Source organism: Trichoderma virens (assembly GCF_000170995.1).
Source record: "Trichoderma virens Gv29-8 chromosome Unknown TRIVIscaffold_2, whole genome shotgun sequence".
In the NCBI taxonomy this organism is placed as follows: Eukaryota; Fungi; Ascomycota; class Sordariomycetes; order Hypocreales; family Hypocreaceae; genus Trichoderma; species Trichoderma virens.
Window position 1 is genome coordinate 2,207,712 of NW_014013747.1, and position 18,689 is coordinate 2,226,400.

Sequence of the window (18,689 nt, forward strand, 5' to 3'; positions counted from 1 at the left end):
TTGTATTCACTCATCAGCCATGGTGGTATCGCCCTCCTCCGGCTTATTGGACCTGAACCCCTTTTTCGCTCTCATGTCCTCGGCATCCGCATATCCCTTCCGCTTCGCATACTTGTCGTTCTGCTCGTCTGCAGACTCCAGGAGCTTCATCTTCATGACGCCTGGATACTTGCCGCTCAGCCTTCCACCGTTACCCCCCTCAAAGACCTTTGTGCTGATTGCGCTGCCAGCTGCTGCCGCCTTGACCGTCGTGCTGCCGCCGTTGCCCTGGGACGAGACGTGCTGCAGCAACTGGCCTGCGAGGACTTCGTCCATCTTTCTTTCGCGCCACATCTGCCACGCATCGTCCATGATGCCAAACTGGCCGAACCGCCCGCTCGGCCCATCGTCGCCGACGTACACCCACTGCAGCGCATCGTCCTTGCGGTGAGACGCCGTGGACACGCTCAGATCGGACGGGAAGATGCAGTCCCAGAGCACCAGGGGAACCTCATCGGCCATGACGTAGTTTGGGCGGCGCGGGTTCTTTTCCACGTCGAGCAACTCGCTGACAAGCGACGGCTGCTCAAGGCCCTGGCCGACGAGGAAGAGCACGGCGACCATGTGGCGGATCTGGTGCCAGAGGAAGGCAGATCCGCGGACGTGGAAGTAGTAGACCTTTGGGTATACGCCGCCAGAGGGGGAATCGTCCAGGGCCACATCTTCAGGGGCGAAGCCGGCGGCTTTGAGGTACGGCAGGGCCGAGGCGGCATCCTTGACCTCGACAATGTCTGATTCGAACATGCGGCGCTTGAAGTTTGTGATTTGCTTGGCCGGGTCGATCTTGCAGAGATTGCGGAAGTCGTGCTCGCCCTCGTACCGCTTCGCGGCGTCGCGCATGGCCTCAATGTCCAGCCAGCCGGGCTTCATGATCTTCCTGGTCCTTTGCTTCATCGGGACGCCTTCGATGTGAGACGGCGTCGGGGCGAAGGCGGGCTGAGTGAAGAAGTACCGGTACTGACGCTCCCGACACGAGAAGCGGGCGGAGAAGTCGGGAGGCGGCGACGGACACCAGGCGAGGATGCGGATCTCCTTGGGGAGCAGGCGGTTGAGAACATGAGGATAGGGGATCTCATCGCGGATGTCGTCAAAGGGCTTTGTTTGCACTTCGGGTTTCTTATTTTCCTCCTGCTGTTGGCCCTGATCTGCCCCGGATGCTTCTTGTTCTTGGTTTTCTGATACCTCGTCGTCTTGGGGCTGCTTCTTGGGCAGTGGCCTGTTGCTGCGCACCCTCAAGCCAATGACCTGGCCAAATGCGCTGACGCCGCGATCTGTGCGGCCGCACTTGGAGTACTCGCAGCAGTCAAAGTCGACGAGCTTCTCGTCCTCGGGGAAGATGAGGCACGCCTTGGTGAGGGCGTTCCACAGCTCCTCCTCGATGGACGGCTGGTTGCCCATGGCCTGGAACTCGAAGCCGCCGTAGTTTTTGCCCAGGTACGCCAGCTTCAGGGCAATGTACCGGGTGGAATACTTGGACGGGTCCATCTTCTTCTTGCCCTTTGGCTTCTTGACTGGCTGGGCTGCTCCATCTCCCCCTTGTTGTTGCGGCTGTTTATGTTGCTGTTCCTGCAGAGCGGCCTCTCCCACGCCTTGAGATTCTTGATCCTGCGTTGAGACGGGCACCGAAGATGTGGCCGTCTTCAGCTGATTCTCCAGCTCCTTGACCCGCTGGATGAGGCCGGCTTTGGTCCAGTTATTATATTTCCCGTGGTCCGACATCTTCAACCTCCTCTCACGAACCAGATCCAAATTGTTGACGGTTGATAAACGGCAGTGAAATCCTTCTCTAGCCCTACTAGGCCAGCTCGTTATGGCACCCCCACAAATCTTGCGGCCTAGATTCCCCTGGTGGAAAGGTCGCATGTAATGAGTTTGTGTAGAGTATTTGATATTTCCATAGCCAATTGGATTTTTTGAGTTACTTTGGCGATTTTTTATTTCCTCTGTTAATGGGCTTTGATGGGTTGTTTTTCGAGTTGATGGGTGTGGCTTGATGGCCCTGTGAAGTGTGGCTGGTGAGATAAGTAGTGCCACTCAAGTTGTCAATGCTATTACGAGGGCGGATTCAATCCAATGCCATCTCTCTTCTTCTTCTCATTCTCTCTCCAACCCAATGCGCGAGATCTTCTTCAGGAAGAATGGAGGATGAAGTCGTCAAGCTGCTTCTCGTAGGAGATGAAAAATGCGGCAAAACAACATTTCTCTCGTTAGTAGAGACCGAATCGTGTAGGATAGTATACTGTAGACATCTACTGACCGGCGGGCTTTTATGACAGGAGAGTCAGGGCTGGCGAGGACATCAACCCGATCCCGCTGCTTCGTGACATTGACCAGCCGTATATATTCTCGGTCAATATATCGTCGAAAAGCTTTCGGTTCGAGTTCTACGACACCTCCAGTCCCGAAAACTGGCGCCTGCTGGACCCCGACGTCATTGTCATCTGCTACGACATCAGCCAGCGCTTGAGCCTTATTAACATGAAGAGATATGTCAGTATTTATGTGCTTATTTTCTTTATGTTGCCCTCAATTTCCTATCTATCTGTCTCTCTGCTCTCCTTGATATATACAATTCATAGTAATGGTTATTAGTGGATCAATGAGGTCAAACAATCCTTTTCTCGCATGGATTCCCTGCCGGTGGTAGTGATGGGGCTGAAGAGAGACCTGCGGTCTGAGAATGACCCGAATGGCATCATATACCCACAAGATGCCTATCAAATGGCTCAAGAGATGAGAGCAGATCGTTATGTCGAATGCTCAGCGGTGACGGGAGAGTTGGTGAGGCCTGCATTTGAAGACATCTGCAAGACGGCTGTCAAGACGACCACGGAGAAGGGAGGACAGAGCGAGGGTGGTTGCACAATCATGTGAGCCGTTTCGATTCATGGGTGATTCCCATATGGAATATTAGATGGAGGTGTCCAAGTGTTGTTTTTCGTAGCTCATTCAACCGAAATAAAAGAGAGGTCCATGCCTTTCGTCTGACCTGATGTTTGGTGGCTGTAGCCAAAGAGGCTTTCATGAAACATTTCCAGTCTCCGCGGCGTCGTCTGCGTTGCCGTTCGCATCAGGCCCCGCTGCCTCGAACTGGCCCAAAACTTCCAGAATAATGGTTACCATTTCCTCTTGCTGCTCGTCGCTGAAGCGCTCTCCCATCTCCTCGATGACGGTGTTAAGAGCTGCTACCGAAGCTGGTCGAAGGTTGAGAATCATGACAACCTCTCCCTTGGAGAGCTCATAAGGACTCAGACGTTCAAGCAGCTGAGAGATGGAGTTGGGGGTGTATGTGCTGGGCTTCTGGCTCAATGGATTGGGATGTGACTGCAGATATTGGATGAGCTAAGATAGAACAGTTAGTGATCAAGGCTCTGTGGACTACTCTCATCTTGTCTCAAGTGGCAACCAACCTCCCTGACGACCGTCTCCAGGTTAGGAGGGCCGCGTCGTTTCCTCTGTTTATATCGGTCCTTTTGCTGGGTCAGATGTTGCAGCACTTCATAGTTACTGAGCACAGCAGCCTGAGCCTCGACGACCTTCATGGTGGTGGTATATGCTTGCTTTCCCCGGCTTAGCAGAGCAAGATGAGCGACTGTAGCTGCAATATTCTGGCTAGTGCAAACGTCTTGGATAATATGATGCCCCTTGCGTTGTTAAGCAGGACAAACAAGGCTCTTATTGAGCAGTCGCATCCAAATCGCTGCTACACGCCTCGATCTAAGAAAAGATTGGAGGACGCAAGCATTTTCTCGCGACCATCCGGCGGTCCAATCAGAGCAGCGCCAATTGCCCCTCCGAATAGCTGGTGCAGACCGCCAAAGACAAGGCCGCTAAAAATTTCCTCGCGTGGCTTGTGCTACTGCTAAAGTAACATTACCCTGTACAGTGTCGAGGAGTGTATTCGCACCAAGTAGCATCCAGCATGCAGCCTTTATTATTAGTACCTGCCCACTAGAACCAATATCACATGCAGGCAGCAGAGGTATTTGATGAGAATGAAGATGGGCGTCAGAGAGCATCGTCACCGCATGTTTGGTTGCGCCAAGCGATATTCTACCTAGCATGAAGCTGTATACCAGCAATAGAGGCAGTAAAGAAGATGCTTTCAATGCAAAATTTGCCATTGATGAATGCCGAACTTGCGCCAACGTCAAGTAGTAGGTACTTGCACTAAGCTGCACTAGCCGTGTTGAAACATGGCAGCCCTGCATCCAAGTCTCGAGACCCTGCAAAGATATCCATGGATGGCAAATGCCTCACGAACTGGCCTCGTCAGAGCAAAGTAATAATACGACACGCTCCATGTCGCTTGTGCTAGCTGCTTCTCGTCACTGCCTCTGTGTTGTGAATGGCGGTAACAGGGTATATACATACGTACCTAGTATGGGCTTGTATGGACTGCCACCGCTTGTTTTGTTTGTCGTCGGTTCAAGCACGTCATGTTCCTTGTTGGATTAATCCCCTTGGATCCGGCCAACTGCAAACAAACAGCTCTTGCATCGTAAATTAGGAGCAATTGCGCAATCCCCAGCTCTCGACCCGAACAGCTCACTAGGCTCATCCTTTAGAAATAGTCGTCACCCTCCAGTGAGCGCTATTCATTCGAGTCCGTGGCTCAGCCAGTGGCGCCCACAATGTTCTCGCACATCCAGCGTCTTTGGGGCATCTGATCTCGTCTGCGGAAAACGCCTCGCCCGTTATTGAGCACATACTCCATCCATCACGGGCACATGCATGCAAAAAGTACCAATTACCTACTGTATGTACTTACCTACCTTGAACTGGGCTCCCTCCCTCTCCAAGAGCTGTATGAGTAGGTACTGTACAGTAGTAGGTACTAAGCATTTCTCACAATACAGTGTCCGACACAGTGTCTCATCATCTCCCTCCCCCGCCTAGCACCAAGTGGAGGGGCGGCAGCGGGGGAAGGGGCCCTGTCCAGGTGCAGTTACAGCACGTCTAGCCCTGTACCGGCCTCTGCAGTTGGCCTGAAGGGAACCGCATCTCGCTGAAGCCTGCCCCGACCCCACTCATGCACGTCTCGGCAACAGACGCAGGCCGGTATGCGGTAGGTCAATTTTTTTTTCCCAATGCGCATCAGATTTTTTTTTTTTGAGTTCCGCCTTCCTGCTAGCCGTCGAATCGGCGTCCTGACTCAGAGCCTCTACTCTCCTCCTCCTCTATTTTTTTCTCCTTCTCCTTCTCTCCCTCTTCTATCTCCTTCTCCTTTCATTTGGTCATGATGCTGCTATAGCAACATCTCGCGCTGTTCTGCTGCCGCTTCCGCTGCTTCGAGGCTCTGCCATCGCCGCCTTGGTCTTTGCTCCTTGATTCCGTCGCCTCCCGCATCTCCAGCTTCGGCCGCAATCGGCAAAGATCTCTGGACCACGGCTTTGCATCTGACGTCGGCCTGTAACTCTGCTCCCCACTTGACGGACGGCGGGTCTGGCTGAAAAAAAGAGCATCGCTCAAGCCCTCACGCGACCCCTCCATATCTCTGGAATTGCTCAATTGGAGACCTCGTCTCATCTCCAAGGCTGTTGTCTTAGTTGCTGCTTCTTGACGCCGTCGCCATGGTTCGAAACATTGTTGTCCTGGGAGGCAACTCCCACCCCCAGATGACAGAAAACGTCTGCAACTTCCTTGGCATCCCGGCCTGTGACCGCATTCTGTCAAAGTTCTCTGGTGGCGAGAGTCGCTGCGAGATCAAGGACTCTGTCCGTGGCAAGGATGTCTACATCATCCAGTCCGGCTCTGGCCATGTCAACGACAACCTCATCGACCTCTGCATCATGATCTCGGCGTGCAAAATTGGCTCCGCCAAGCGCGTCACCGCCGTTGTGCCTCTCTTCCCTTACTCAAGACAACCTGACTGGCCCTACAACAAAGCCGGCGCTCCTCTGTCAAAGCCATCCGAGTCTTCTAAGAAGGACTACACCTTCGAGAGTGTTCCTCCCACACCGCGGCCTGGCGGACCGCGAAGCGCCGGCCTCACCAATGGGGTTAATGGCCTCACCGAAAAGCTCTCCAAGAACTCGGAGAATGGCGCTCGAGAAGTTAATGGCGACTCGCTGCCGAAGCGATCAGATACCATCTCCAGCGTTGGCTCTAACGGAGTCTACCCCGATCTCTCACAACGAAGCTTTACGACTCACGATTACGAGAACCAGACCAATATCAAAGGCTTCCAACCCAAGCCTGGTTATAAGCAATGGGTTGCCCAGGCCGGCACCCTTGTTGCTGATCTTCTTACTTGCGCTGGCGCCGATCACATCATCACCATGGACCTTCACGACCCTCAATACCAAGGCTTTTTCGACATTCCCGTCGACAACCTATACGGTAAATTTCTTCTCCAAAACTATATTCAAACCCACATCCCCGATTACAAGGAGGCTGTCATCGTCTCACCCGACGCCGGTGGTGCAAAGCGAGCTACCGCTATTGCGGACAGTCTCAACATGGACTTTGCACTCATTCACAAGGTAATATGACCCCATGATCTTCTTGTTCGAGACTCATGTTTTACCCCCCATAGGAACGTCGCCCCATCAAGTTTACCGACCACCGCAATGCCAGCATGATGCTGGTTGGTGACATTGCCAATCGGGTCTGTATCTTGGTCGACGACCTTGCCGATACGGCCAACACCATCACTCGCGCTGCCAAGCTGCTGAAGCGAGAGGGCGCCACTAGAGTTTACGCCCTCATCACCCACGGCGTCTTCAGTGGAGATTCCATTGCCCGCGTCAATGCCTCCGCCATTGACAAGGTCATTGTGACCAACTCGGTCCCGCAGGAGGAGCATCGTCGTCTGTGCCCGAAATTGGAAGTGCTTGATATTTCGCCAGTCTTTGCTGAGGCCATCCGCCGCGTCCACCACGGCGAGTCTATTAGCGTACTCTTCCAACTTGCCTAAGTTGGGCTGGACGGAGAGAGATGCTAATTTTGTGTTGATGGATCAGCCATGGATCTCGCGATGTTATCATTGCAGCTGATGAGGGAGCAAACGGAAACGGGCTAATCTGCTGGGGCGGTTGAGATTTCTGAGAGTCACTTGGTCTGGGCTGTCTTTTTTTTTTTTTAACCCCTTTTCTTCCTTTTTTCCTCTTCCCTCCTCCACCGCCCCCCCTTGTTTTGTGGGCACACCACAGTGGCTCTTGAACTCGGTTTTAAAAACACATTATTTCACCTTGAGCCTTACTGCCATCTGGGGATATTTATGGGAGGTGTGGCCATTCTCTTGTTTTATACCGCCAAAAAGCGTTCAGCTCTCCATGCATCCACTCGATTGGCCATCCTGAGCGAAACCCCTTGGAACGCCTGATTGGCCTCAGACAATATCTCTGAAAAGATCCAAGTAGAAGAAGCAAGGGGCCTTTATCAGCGGCATGAGCTTTATTTGGTTGTTTCTACAGGGCTACGTAGCTAGGCACGTAGACCCTGTCACCTACCATTCCACTATGGTATTTTCTTCTGTTTTTTTTTTTTTTTTTTTTGCTATACACAACATCGACATTACTGTCATCGAAGGAGCTGATAGAGTGCTGTATGTACCTATAGCTCTCTTCGAAACACCAGGGAGGCTGCTTTTATTTCTTCCCGCGCAACATATTGAGAAAATCATATAGAAAGTAAAATGGCATCGTAGACTTTGGGATTTCCGGGAAAACAAAAAAAAAACCTGTGTGCTTGCGCGCCGCATGTGCTAGTTTCATGTCTCGGCGTCAAGGAGGGAACACATTGTGTAATTATTTTTGCATCAAAGGGCCGTAGGGAGTAAAAAATGCCACTTTGAGAAAAAAGAAACAAGAGCATTTATGAAGAAATAAATTGAACATATTGAAGAAAAAGCCGTCTCAAGTATCCATTCCATTTGTATGTGTCTGTGTATGTGAAGCTGATTTCGACGTGCTTCTATGTGATCTACACTCCAAGTTGGAGGAAATAAGAGGGAGAGACTTGCTTATTCACAGCATCTTTAGCTTCTCCCAAGATGTAGAGCTGGTTTCGGAATGCTTCTATATGATCTACACTCCATGTAGGAGGAAATAAGAGGGATATTTCACAGCATTTTTAGCCTCTCCCGAGAACTTGATTTTGGCCGTAGGATTGATTACTACTCTATACCAAGTACATGCTTACAAAGATTGGCTGAGAACAGGATAAGACAAGAGTTAGAAAAGAAGAAAACAAACGGAAGAAGAAGGGGGGGGGGGGAAAAAAGGGGGGGGGGGGGACGCCGTCTATGCTGTATTCATCTATCTCAGTGCAATCTATGTGTCTTTGCCCCATGATTCATTATTCTCAGTACGTCATGTCCATTCATACAAAGTTACTTCTTTCGCTTCTCCGTCCAATCAATCGTAGTTTAAAGCGAGAGAGCGAATGCAAGACTCTCATTTGCCCCCATTCAAGTTGCCCCAGCTGTCCAGGCTTTCCCAATCGCCGTGAGGTCTTCTGGAATCGCCCAGCCATGTGATCTCGCGGCTCGTTGGTAGGCATCAACAGCCTCGCCGATGCCGTAGTCGCGGATATTGTTCATTCCACCAGCCGGATCTAATCTCGCTGGAGGTTCGCGTTCTTCTAGTCCCAAGCGTATCTGTAAAAGGACCTTTTCCATCGTCATCACTGCCGACCAGCCTGAATTGGTGAGCATCTCGGAACAAATTGCTCCTCCAGCCGTAACATGGCCCCCGCCTCCCCTGGCGTATGGTAGGAATCTTGGCCGTATAACGCGAACAAAGGGAGGGGAGAAGGGAAAATTGGCTCCAAAGCGAAATTCGAGTACGACACTGGTGCAGCCCCTTTTTTTCATGTCTTGTGCCAGAGGAAGCTCAAGTTCGAAACTATGCAGCTCAACAGTCCAGTGAAAGATATTGCTTATCTTCTCAAAGTCAATGTACCATCCAAGGGATGTGAGGTTCTCGCGGAGTTGAATCTCATGCAGCTCTTTGATGGCGCGGTTCAGGCTTTTGAGTGCAGTTGGAGCAGTTGATGCCCAGCTCGGATCCGGGAGCTTTGGGAGAGATCCCAGATCCAGACTTCCAGGCACAAATTCAGTCGTGAGTCGCACAACCGCATCCTCACTGGGCATTTTTTGAGCATATGCTGCAGAGCTGAGTTTATGGCTTCTCTTATCCATAGAGTCCATTGATGAGCTTCGACGCTTAGTTGAGGAGCGCGTTGTATCGTCGTCGGCGTCATCCTCCTCGGAATCTAGAAGGAGTTCGTGATCCGTTTCGCCATGGTCGCTGTCAAACGATATCTCTGGCGGGTTTAATGCTTTAGATGGCTCAAGGCCATCAACTGTATTGCTACTTTGGCCGAGTTGCCGACGGTTCGATGGTAGTGCCGACAGGGGAATATTCACCTTTACGCCACTGGTAGAAGTGAGCGATCTTGAAGGCTGTTGGGGCACGTGTCCCGTGCATGTCTCTCTGGGCTTGGTGGGAAATGGCTGCCGTGTAGCTTCTGGTGTTGGATCTACAGAGACGAATAGATACCTACACTGGATCCATTCGATTTGATTGACTACATAATGAGGCGCTACTTTCACGAACTGATCGCATCGATTAACGACCTCACAGATGCTGATGGCGGCAGAAGGCTTGAGCATAGAATTCTGCCAGCGGACTTCCTATTACACAGAAAAAGTCAGCAAAGTAGTTTATCAAACGAAGATGGGGGGGGGGGGGGGGGGGACTTGTAAGGGGAGCCATAGATGCTTTGCTGATATGACCGCCAAAGTGTAGACATGGACTTACTACCGCGAGTGGATTTTTTCGGCAATAACCCAAACTGACTAGGAAATCATTGCTCATGTACACCCCGTCTCCATAAGCGCGCCCGTTCTGAACTGTATTAAAATCGAGGCCTGTTCGTATGATGCTATGCCAGTTCTGAAGACTGCTACCATGCCAGGCAAAGATGGTAGGGAACTTTGATTGCTCCCCTTTAGACTGGGATACGGCAGTAACCTCTTTCATAAAGAGGTTTTCTCGTTCCGGAGTTCCTTGTAAAAAGCGGAACTGCATCCACTGGGGCGGTAATCCTTTTACTCTGTTGGGATTTGACGGTTCTTTATCCTCAAGCTGCTGTGTTGGTTGGACTAAATTCGGTACTGCATCGGCTTGAAGGATGAGAGATCTATTCGAAGATATGATCCACTGTAGAAGAGTGAGTGAATTCTTGTCAAGGCGACCCCAGGAGGAGAGTCGCTGGTTCGGATGGTTCAAAAGATATTCCCTCATGTCTAAAACAGATGGGATTCCGCGTAGTACCATGGACAGAGCAGCAGAGCGGTTAGTCTCGTTGAGATTATCGATATCGTAAGAATACTGAAATATTATGACCTTTTTCCATTCTCTTTTAGCATTCGAAATCTCCGTAGGCCGTTCATCTTCCCGTAAAGGCAGCACGTCCAGGGGGGTTGTAAAGGTTGTAAGGACGTCAAATTTGTAGAGATTAGCTACAATGTCTGTCACTTTACAATTATGTCTCTCAGAATCTAAATAGGAAAGTTAGAATTGAAATTTTGGATCAGAATAAACATGGATTGTAGAGGACAGTAAAAAGTAGTAGAATTACTCACCTCCTTGGAGTAGTGATGCCACTGGAATGTCATCCGAGCCCCCGACGACTACCATGAGCGAATCGCCCACCCTGATCTTCGGGTTCATCATTCCATAGGCATCTGGACCAAAGCGAATTGTCCTGTCGTAAAAGCAAGCTTCGGCAGCGATACGCACTGCCGCTTTATCTTCAACTCCAGTGTAAATGCACTTCATGCCTAGGCCAACAGGGAAATTCCGTAAGCTCTTAGGGCTGCCAAGAGCTGCAGCAAAGAAGCTAACCAGGATGTCAACGACGTATGGGTTGCTGACAATCTCATGCTCGATGCTTGCGCCTAAGCCAAGGGTCGTAAACTGGTAAGCACACAGAGGACCATAGCAGATATAGGGCTTGAGAGCCTCAAATTCATCTTCTAGCCTTTGGTGACAGACCATACAATACTTTGTACAGCGGGCAAAGCGACGTAGTGCGAGCTGCATAGCGACCATAGCAAGGCTGAAATCCTCGTCCTGATCTAAGGCATAGTCATGGCTTAATGATGGTATCGCGTGTTTGGAAACTGGAGGGTCGGATGTGTCATTGTCTAAAATGTTGGCATCCGCCATGTTTGCATCCGCCGGAGAGCCACCCATGGTGCGCACTTTGAAGCGATTTAGAGCTCCATCCCAAGAGCAACTTTCACCCCGTCTTATCTTTAGTAATGCTAGGAACTCATGATTCATAAGCATGTTGATTGAGTTGGATATGTAAAGAGGCATAAAGCTTCCGCTAGCATCTTTGGCCTTGTCGTCCATTGCGCCAGATGAAGTCGACAATGCGAAACGAGCCGTACTAATAGACGGCTTGGGCGTTGAGCACTTCCCAAAACGAAACTGCGGTTTCCATTTGTTGTCACTTAAAAGCTTCGAAATAGGCGGATAAGGCGACGGAAATCGGCATAAGAGAACGACATAATCGTGAGGTTCAAGGCCCCACGCTTCCAGAGCATGTTCGGGGATACCAAGCTTGCTTGCTCGGAGGGATAGGGAAAAGAACTCGGCTTCTCGAAGAGGCCTCCTAGGGAAAATTCCCACTGAGATACCGGCTGATTGAGCCGTTCGTAAGTCTTTCTTTAGACGGATGGATGAAAGTGAACTCTCGCCAAGTTGGTTCGCAGGTGGCCGAGAGGAGGCTGACTGAAAAGTGTAGTCGTCATCCATGTCATCCTCGTACTCTGATTCTAGCTCTTCCTCATCAAAAGAACCTAACGCATCGTCCGAGTCGGCATCCCATGCATCATTTCCATCCGCTTCAGCGCTGGTCTCTACCTTGATAAAAAGCTTGTCCGCAACGGCCTTTATGACGGTCTGGATATTCTTGTTTGCAAGAGAAGCCGACAAACGTTCAAGGAGGGAGGGGACATCGACAGCCGAATGCTCCGAATCTGTGAAAATCATTACGCTCGAGCCTTTTGGATAGGAGTCGACGTCTGACTAGCTTTAGTATTCGAGCTTCAGGGTGGCAGTCAGGCATATTGACACTTACCAAGGACCAAGACTCGAATATCGAGGGACAATGTGGTATCACTGGAAGACCAGGTAAAGACAACCTCGCCATCAGAGTCTCCTCGTTGAATGTTGGATACTCCATTGATATCTGTTGTTTTAGACGCGGCTATATCTTGGTTGAACTGCTTTAGGCCCATGATCGACGAGCTTCTCAAGGGCTTGACGTCTGACAGCACGCAGCCATCTAGCGATTGATTAGTCGTTGATGCGATATTGCGGCGGAAGCGAGCCTGCGCTGGTGACGCCGATGCAAAGATGGACCAAACGTGGATAGAGAAACGCAGAAATGGAGAAGTGGAGAGGGAGAGGGAGAAGAAGAAATAGAGAAGAAGAGGAAAAGATTGAATGTTCGTCTATATTTGGGTGCAGTAAGTTTTGCAGAGAGTTTGTCGGACTGGCGGCAGGTGGCGGCAGAAAAAAAAAGGCACCTTTTATCTTCCGACGGATGGAGAACAGAGGAGAAAGAAAGGGAGAGAGAGTCGAAGTGAGCGTCAGAGAATCACCAAAGTTGGAGTAGCCAGTCACTGGTCTGAGCCGCTGCGTCTATCCTTACACGGACGATATTATCTGAGCCCAATGAGAGGTGGAAGCTCGACGAGGCGAAACGACGTGCTCTAGGTCAATGAATTAGTACCAGCATCCATACCATGCAGCGAAAAGCAATGGCCACATGCAGTCAATCAAATACTAAGTAGGTAAGGCAGCACCATTCCATTACATGCAAAGACAGCCAGGGCCCCTTGACCTATAAATGTCCTTGTCTGCAGCAGAGCAGATGTGTCCACTGGACAGCCTCGCACATGGGCCTAGATGCTGTCCAACTGCATGCAGAATCCTTGCGTTTGTTTAATCTATCTGGAGGCCGACGAGGAAATGAAAGCTGGTTGCAGAGTCGCAGAGCGGCCGCAGGAGAAATGGGCGAGCCGTAGGTGAGTCACGCACAGACGAGTTGACGGGCGTTTGACCTCGGAACATTAATGCAGAAGCAAAGTATTGCTGGAACGAAGAATCAATGATCCTTACCCCGTTCAACCAACAAGTAAGTTAAGCAAGTTACCTGTGGAGGGGAAGATTAAAAGAGATGGACAGAACCTGGGACTCAGCCTTGGTGGGGTGTCTGGGGCTGTTGCCTGCAATGCGGTCATGATCTCTCCACGGCAGCCTCTGATTCGGAGCTGCTCTGCTACTTGAGAGCTACATAGATAGTACCTACCACCTACCACCTACCATTGGCAGCAGGTGCTGTAAGTGTTGGGCAACGTAGGTGTCTGGTGACAGGGGGTCGGCATTAGCGCATGACTTGTCCAAAATCGACGCTCGCCTTGTCCAACCCGACGATTCTACAGCACAGCATCTTGGGGTTCTAGGCTCGATACGCTTTCTGTGGCTTCGGAACCTGCAACGACCAGTACCTGTTTGTCTCTGTCCATCGGCGACCCGCGATGCTGTCACTGATACTAGAGCGGGAGGTACACCGCAGTACCCCACTGGGCGGTGGGGGCGCAGCGGAATTTATTTTAGTACGTGCCTTATTAACTTTAGGTCCGTAAGTGATACGCGCCACTTTGATTTGATTTCCAGATTCGCGCAAACAACATCGAGGGAAGATCAACCGCAGCTCCAAACAATGGCCGCCACGAGCCATCCATATCCGCAGTAAAGCGGCGATACTATGCCGTCCAAGCAAGACATTCTCGAATTCCTTCCAGCACTGCGCCACCCACGGCCTAGCCACGTTTGCCACAGCTTGCCGGTCTTGCAGCACTGCACCTCTGACTGCATGGGCTAAGTCGAATGCACGGGTCTGATTTGTGCAAGCCACCACCAGTATGCTCAAGCCGTCTATGCTTTGGGGCTGGCCGCTCTCTCGGCTTTCCCCTCGTCGCCTCCCCGCGCTACTGATCTTGCTGTCTCTCTTTGCTCTCCTCCTGATTGGCAGCCTATCATGGGCGGTTCCAGCCTCACCGGGCCTCTCTGCATCTGAGCACAAGATATCTCGTCCTCACGCAAGTGGCGCGCCTCCCAAGGAATTACCCCGTCCATCTCAATCGCCACAGTCACCCTCGCGCCAAAAGAGCCGCGAATACAATGGCTCGTCATGGTTAGCCGACGGGAGATGGCTCTCGACTCCCTATTCTAGCTCTGTTACCCTCGACAATGAGCGGATGCTGCTTCCTCCGCTAAATGCTCGACAGCCCATCTATTGCTATTATGATAGAACCACAAAGAGAACAAAAGATGAAAAGGATGCCGAAAAAGAGCTGCTGCTGACTTGGCGCCGTGCTTGGTGGGCAAAAGGGTTCCGTCCGGTTATCCTCAGTGCTGCCGAGGCCACAAGCAATCCTAGCTACGAACAAGTACAGAAAATGACAGCATCGTCTGAGCTGAGAGACGATCTCATGAGATGGCTTGCCTGGGACACTGTGAATGGGGGTATCTTAGCGGAATTCACAGTCCTCCCGGCCGTTCCTCGACAAGATCCACTGTTACTGCTGCTACAGCAAGGAGAATACGCCAACTTGACAAAATGGGCGGATTTGGATGACGCATTCCTCATTGGACAAAAAAATGATGTTCGATCAGCAATCCAATCCGTTCTACAGAGAGAGGGTATGGACGAAGTGAAACGTGTCACGGCGGCTCTTTCAGATGATACCATCGCAGTGAACAACACAAAAATGCCGCTTGCTTACTACAGCTCCAAGGTCATCGAAAACAAGTACGCCCAAATCATCAGAAAAGGGAGCAAGGCAGAAACCCTCCGCAGTCTAAACAAACTCATCAACTATCATCTTTTGGTTGCCTGGCAGAATAGATTTCCCGAGGGCATCGAAGTTGTCAAGCCACACCCGCAGCATGCCACGGCCATGTTGGCTGGCGCTTTGAAGCTTGCCAAGTCTCTGTCCTCTTGTCCTGCATCGCCAATGCCATCAACATGCCCTCCTAATCTACCCCATTGTTTTCCATGTGTAGCGTCGCCAATGACTGTTTCTACGCCTTCTCGCCTCCGTAATTCACCTCAAATCTATACAATCGGCGTTGTCCCGCATCCATGGTCCTTTGCATTGGTAGATAACCTTCGAGAGTCTATCAACGTCACATGGATCCTGGATTCACCTCGAGACACGTGGCTAAGTGCTGTCACTCTGGCATATCTTGGCTCCGGGGTATCTTCGAATCGCAGGGTGATGCGTTTCAAAGAGCTTGTGGCTGGCGAGGCTGATAGTATCGATTCCCTGTGGCTTTCAGCAGAGGATGAAGTGCCCAGTGACATGGACTGGTACTTTGGATTTACATTGCCTGAAAAGTCTATGGATGATGGGAAATCTCGGAGCCCCGTTCCCGCTGATCGCTTGCCTAAAGAAGACGAGGAGCCAGACAGGGTCAACGGACCTGTTGCTTCGGAAGAAGAAGTTGCTCGTGAGCGAGCTCTGCTTGACAGAGCCAAGCAAGTTGTCATATTGAACAAGTTCGCGACTAACGGGACTAAAACGCGAACCTCGCTCGAGGCCTGGAACATGGCTGATACAGAGGCCTGGCGCTTTACAAGGGCCTTTAACGCACGACGCTTCTTGGAGCGCGCAGAATGGCAAATGGAAGCATTGTCAAAGTCCGGAATCAAAAGCAGTCTCAGTGCTCATAGCCAGTAGTAGGAGCATTGGCTGTGTGAAGGAAACATGTGTTAAGATGTTGAATTTCTTATGCTTAATCTTCTTGTACAAACAACCCTTTTCCTCCCTGTCTGCTTTGCAATACGTGCAATCAGTTTCATGTACCTATATAATTTTTTAAATCATTTTCTAAATATTTGGTGAGCAATCCCAATCTTTTTTTTTTCTCTCTTTTTTTTCCCGTTTTCTCTTCCCCATATATTCGGTAGCCTTTTGGATGTTGAATCCTTATGAGCTACCAGACCTCTTTTTCAATGACGCAATCACCATTGAATACAGAGGCCGCTAGCATCATGCCTTGGCGATAGTATCGCCGCCCATCTCTCCACTCAGTTCTCGTGACGTTATTCCACGGCGCAGCAATCCAAGGCCGCCATTCTCAGCCAAGGAGCCATGGTGCTGAAGCAGCTCCTGCTCGTCCAGAAGCTCGTGGATGTGGTCATTGAGCCAGAGACCATCAAGTAGCTGGGAGGGCATGTCCTTGGCACCAGTGATGATCTTCTTGCAAGTTGGCTTACCGCAAAAGCATTCAAACGGCTGGGCCATGCTCCATTCGGTGGAGGGGTAAAAAAACTGTGACAAGAATGAATTATATCAGCTACATGTTTGCCCAAGACTGGCAAGGGGTTCCACTGACGGTGAGTTCATCTCCAGGCTTAAGACCCTTGGGTCCTGCCACAATCTTCATGTTTCGCATATCAAAATGCTGATGACATTCATTAGCTGCGTAAATTGCCAGGAATATCAGGCCTATTTGGTTGACTTACAAGAGAAGGCTCACACGAGTGATTGATGTAGAGCAAGTCACTGTTGAGGTTCAGATGCTCGTCTTTGCCCATCTGCACGGTAGCATAGGTGGGTTCGTTGGCCAAGGTGCAAGGGGGGAACTCCAATTTGACGAACAGGCCAAAAGGCGGCACCGTCACTTTGGACAAGCTCTTGGTCATGAAGTCGGCACCGCTGACGACGACTTGTTGGACGTCGGGGTGGGAGGGCTGCTTCCAGGATGGCTTGAGGGGGGCCATTTTGAGGGCGTATGGATACAGATGCAATGAGAGCGGACAAGAGCGTTTGATGATGAATTCAGCCAGACGAAATGACTGTTTATAAAGAGAAGTCTGACGTGAGAGAATTTATTGCTTGAGTGATACAAGGCATGAACTACTAAGCTATCAAGCAGCACAGAGTGTGGTAGTCAAACTCAATTTGCGTCACGAATCCCGGGCCATCCAGCTATTTATAAACCACCTTCTCTCCGCCATTTCCAGCCCCAAGCCATCTCCGGCCCTTAGCAACACGTCAGTCAAACACCACCTGCCGCGGGCCGTAGACGGTCGTCTGTTCCCTCTGTCGGATTACCGAGGACATGTCAGCGGGCTCCACGCGGAAGTCCCGCTTGTTTGGCCGCTACATCTTGATAGTTGACAGCCCATTGGATATCTCTACTAGGGCAAATAGCTCGTGACAGGCGGCGGGGTAGGATTTGGACGGGGTTCCGCGATCCATTTGTCCTTTGCTTCCGTGATCGACTAGAGCCTATCAGATGCTAGTCCGTAACCTAAACTGGTAAAGCAAAAGGCGTGTCGAGGTGAAGCTGCCAATGTGTGGCCTGTTCCTTTGGACCGGCTGGCAGCATGTTGGGAGCGGAGATGACGGCATTTGCAGATGCTGGACGTAACGTTTACGTGAAATACAGAGAATGGACGACGAGGTGAGGCTGAAGTACTAAGTTAGCAGGCACTAGCGGGTGTCAGGTTGTCTTGGGGCCCTTGTCAAACCGTTATTTAAGCCCTGTGAGTTCTTTACTGGGCTGTACAGTGAAACCCACAATTGCATTTTCCGTCGTGAAGCAAATTAGCGCATATACCTGTTCTTGACATGTGAAATCTTCCAATGACAGCGCAAGTAATTACTATTTGGATGGGTCGAGATTCGTTATACTCGTATGTTGGGCTCTAGGGTATGTGCGGATCCACCGGCACGAGATGTCTCGACATGTTGTTAAACGACCTCGGTCATTGAGGGAACTGAGGCCTTTATGTGGAATGAACTGTTGTCGTCAATTTTGCTAGTGGAATCTGCCATGCGTAATAGAAGTAGAGTGCTTGATGGCGTAAATATTGACTGGCGAGTCATATTCTTCTAGGTGAAGCTCTCTGAGGTTAACATCTTGAGTAGGTTCTACTAGTGGTCAGAGGCCTTTGTTTAAAGGGACAAAAAATAGAATCATAATAAAACAACAGAGTTCTTGTCCTATGTGTGATGCCTGTACACATAGCTTAGGATGTCGACTTGACGTTGACTTGTCCCTTGAGTGTTTCCTTTGCGTACGGCTTCACATAAAGCTCACAATTCGAATCGTTCCCCTTCTTTTGGACGACTTTTTATCAGCCTCGACAATAGCAGTATAATTATTCGGTAGCCATTCTTCGATCCGATTCTTGGACATGGTTGCATAGCTGGGATGCTAAATGCATGGCAGCCGAAGCTGGCATATTGTTTGAGCCAGCTGTCAGCCAGTTCGCTAAAGAATGCTGCAACTGGCGCACAATCTCGCATCAATAAGGGCTTATATCTTGTAGTACTTAAGTATAAGCACCTATGAATTTATTTTCACTTCTCTTGTTCCTTTTAAATCCTCTACTTCTACCTCCTCCTCCTCCTCCTCCTCCTCCTCTTCCCCTCAACTTTCTTCTCTCTGCATCCTACACCACAACCACCACAACACGCCTATTATTTGCTCAACACCATCACCATGCCACTCCAAGCCCTTACAACATGGAAGCACATGCTACAAGGGCGAAGTAATTACCGCTCTGTCTGTTGACAGGGTATGAAAGGTAGCAGCTTGGTGCAT

At 50.5% G+C, this 18,689-nt stretch overlaps 7 protein-coding genes across 7 annotated transcripts; 3 read left to right on the forward strand and 4 right to left on the reverse strand.

Annotated features, from left to right (window-relative positions):
• Positions 1-54: 54 nt before the first annotated feature.
• TRIVIDRAFT_134370 (uncharacterized protein) lies at positions 55-1,554 on the reverse strand (the record flags this gene model as incomplete). Its single annotated transcript, XM_014105318.1, has 2 exons — positions 55-1,170; positions 1,285-1,554. Coding segments are annotated over 2 exons (1,386 nt in total), but the record flags the coding sequence as incomplete, so codon positions are not given.
• A 623-nt stretch (positions 1,555-2,177) lies between these two features.
• On the forward strand, positions 2,178-2,913 carry TRIVIDRAFT_188860 (uncharacterized protein; the record flags this gene model as incomplete). Its single annotated transcript, XM_014105319.1, has 3 exons — positions 2,178-2,245; positions 2,316-2,529; positions 2,632-2,913. The coding sequence occupies 3 exons, from the start codon at positions 2,178-2,180 to the stop codon at positions 2,911-2,913; spliced, it is 564 nt and encodes a 187-aa protein (XP_013960794.1).
• A 147-nt stretch (positions 2,914-3,060) lies between these two features.
• On the reverse strand, positions 3,061-3,581 carry TRIVIDRAFT_50041 (uncharacterized protein; the record flags this gene model as incomplete). Its single annotated transcript, XM_014105320.1, has 2 exons — positions 3,061-3,381; positions 3,450-3,581. 2 exons carry the CDS (start codon positions 3,579-3,581, stop codon positions 3,061-3,063), a joined length of 453 nt encoding a protein of 150 aa, XP_013960795.1.
• Positions 3,582-5,612: 2,031 nt separating this feature from the next.
• Positions 5,613-6,958, forward strand: TRIVIDRAFT_50283 (uncharacterized protein; the record flags this gene model as incomplete). Its single annotated transcript, XM_014105321.1, has 2 exons — positions 5,613-6,524; positions 6,578-6,958. The coding sequence occupies 2 exons, from the start codon at positions 5,613-5,615 to the stop codon at positions 6,956-6,958; spliced, it is 1,293 nt and encodes a 430-aa protein (XP_013960796.1).
• Positions 6,959-8,482: 1,524 nt separating this feature from the next.
• TRIVIDRAFT_122720 (uncharacterized protein) lies at positions 8,483-12,298 on the reverse strand (the record flags this gene model as incomplete). The annotated part of the gene is made up of 5 exons (XM_014105322.1): positions 8,483-9,679; positions 9,810-10,101; positions 10,330-10,549; positions 10,634-12,086; positions 12,146-12,298. Coding segments are annotated over 5 exons (3,315 nt in total), but the record flags the coding sequence as incomplete, so codon positions are not given.
• An 875-nt stretch (positions 12,299-13,173) lies between these two features.
• TRIVIDRAFT_188864 (uncharacterized protein) lies at positions 13,174-15,811 on the forward strand (the record flags this gene model as incomplete). Its single annotated transcript, XM_014105323.1, has 4 exons — positions 13,174-13,200; positions 13,401-13,405; positions 13,704-13,707; positions 14,219-15,811. 4 exons carry the CDS (start codon positions 13,174-13,176, stop codon positions 15,809-15,811), a joined length of 1,629 nt encoding a protein of 542 aa, XP_013960798.1.
• A 29-nt stretch (positions 15,812-15,840) lies between these two features.
• On the reverse strand, positions 15,841-16,857 carry TRIVIDRAFT_77874 (uncharacterized protein; the record flags this gene model as incomplete). Its single annotated transcript, XM_014105324.1, has 3 exons — positions 15,841-16,405; positions 16,470-16,538; positions 16,600-16,857. 3 exons carry the CDS (start codon positions 16,855-16,857, stop codon positions 16,124-16,126), a joined length of 609 nt encoding a protein of 202 aa, XP_013960799.1.
• Positions 16,858-18,689: the final 1,832 nt, after the last annotated feature.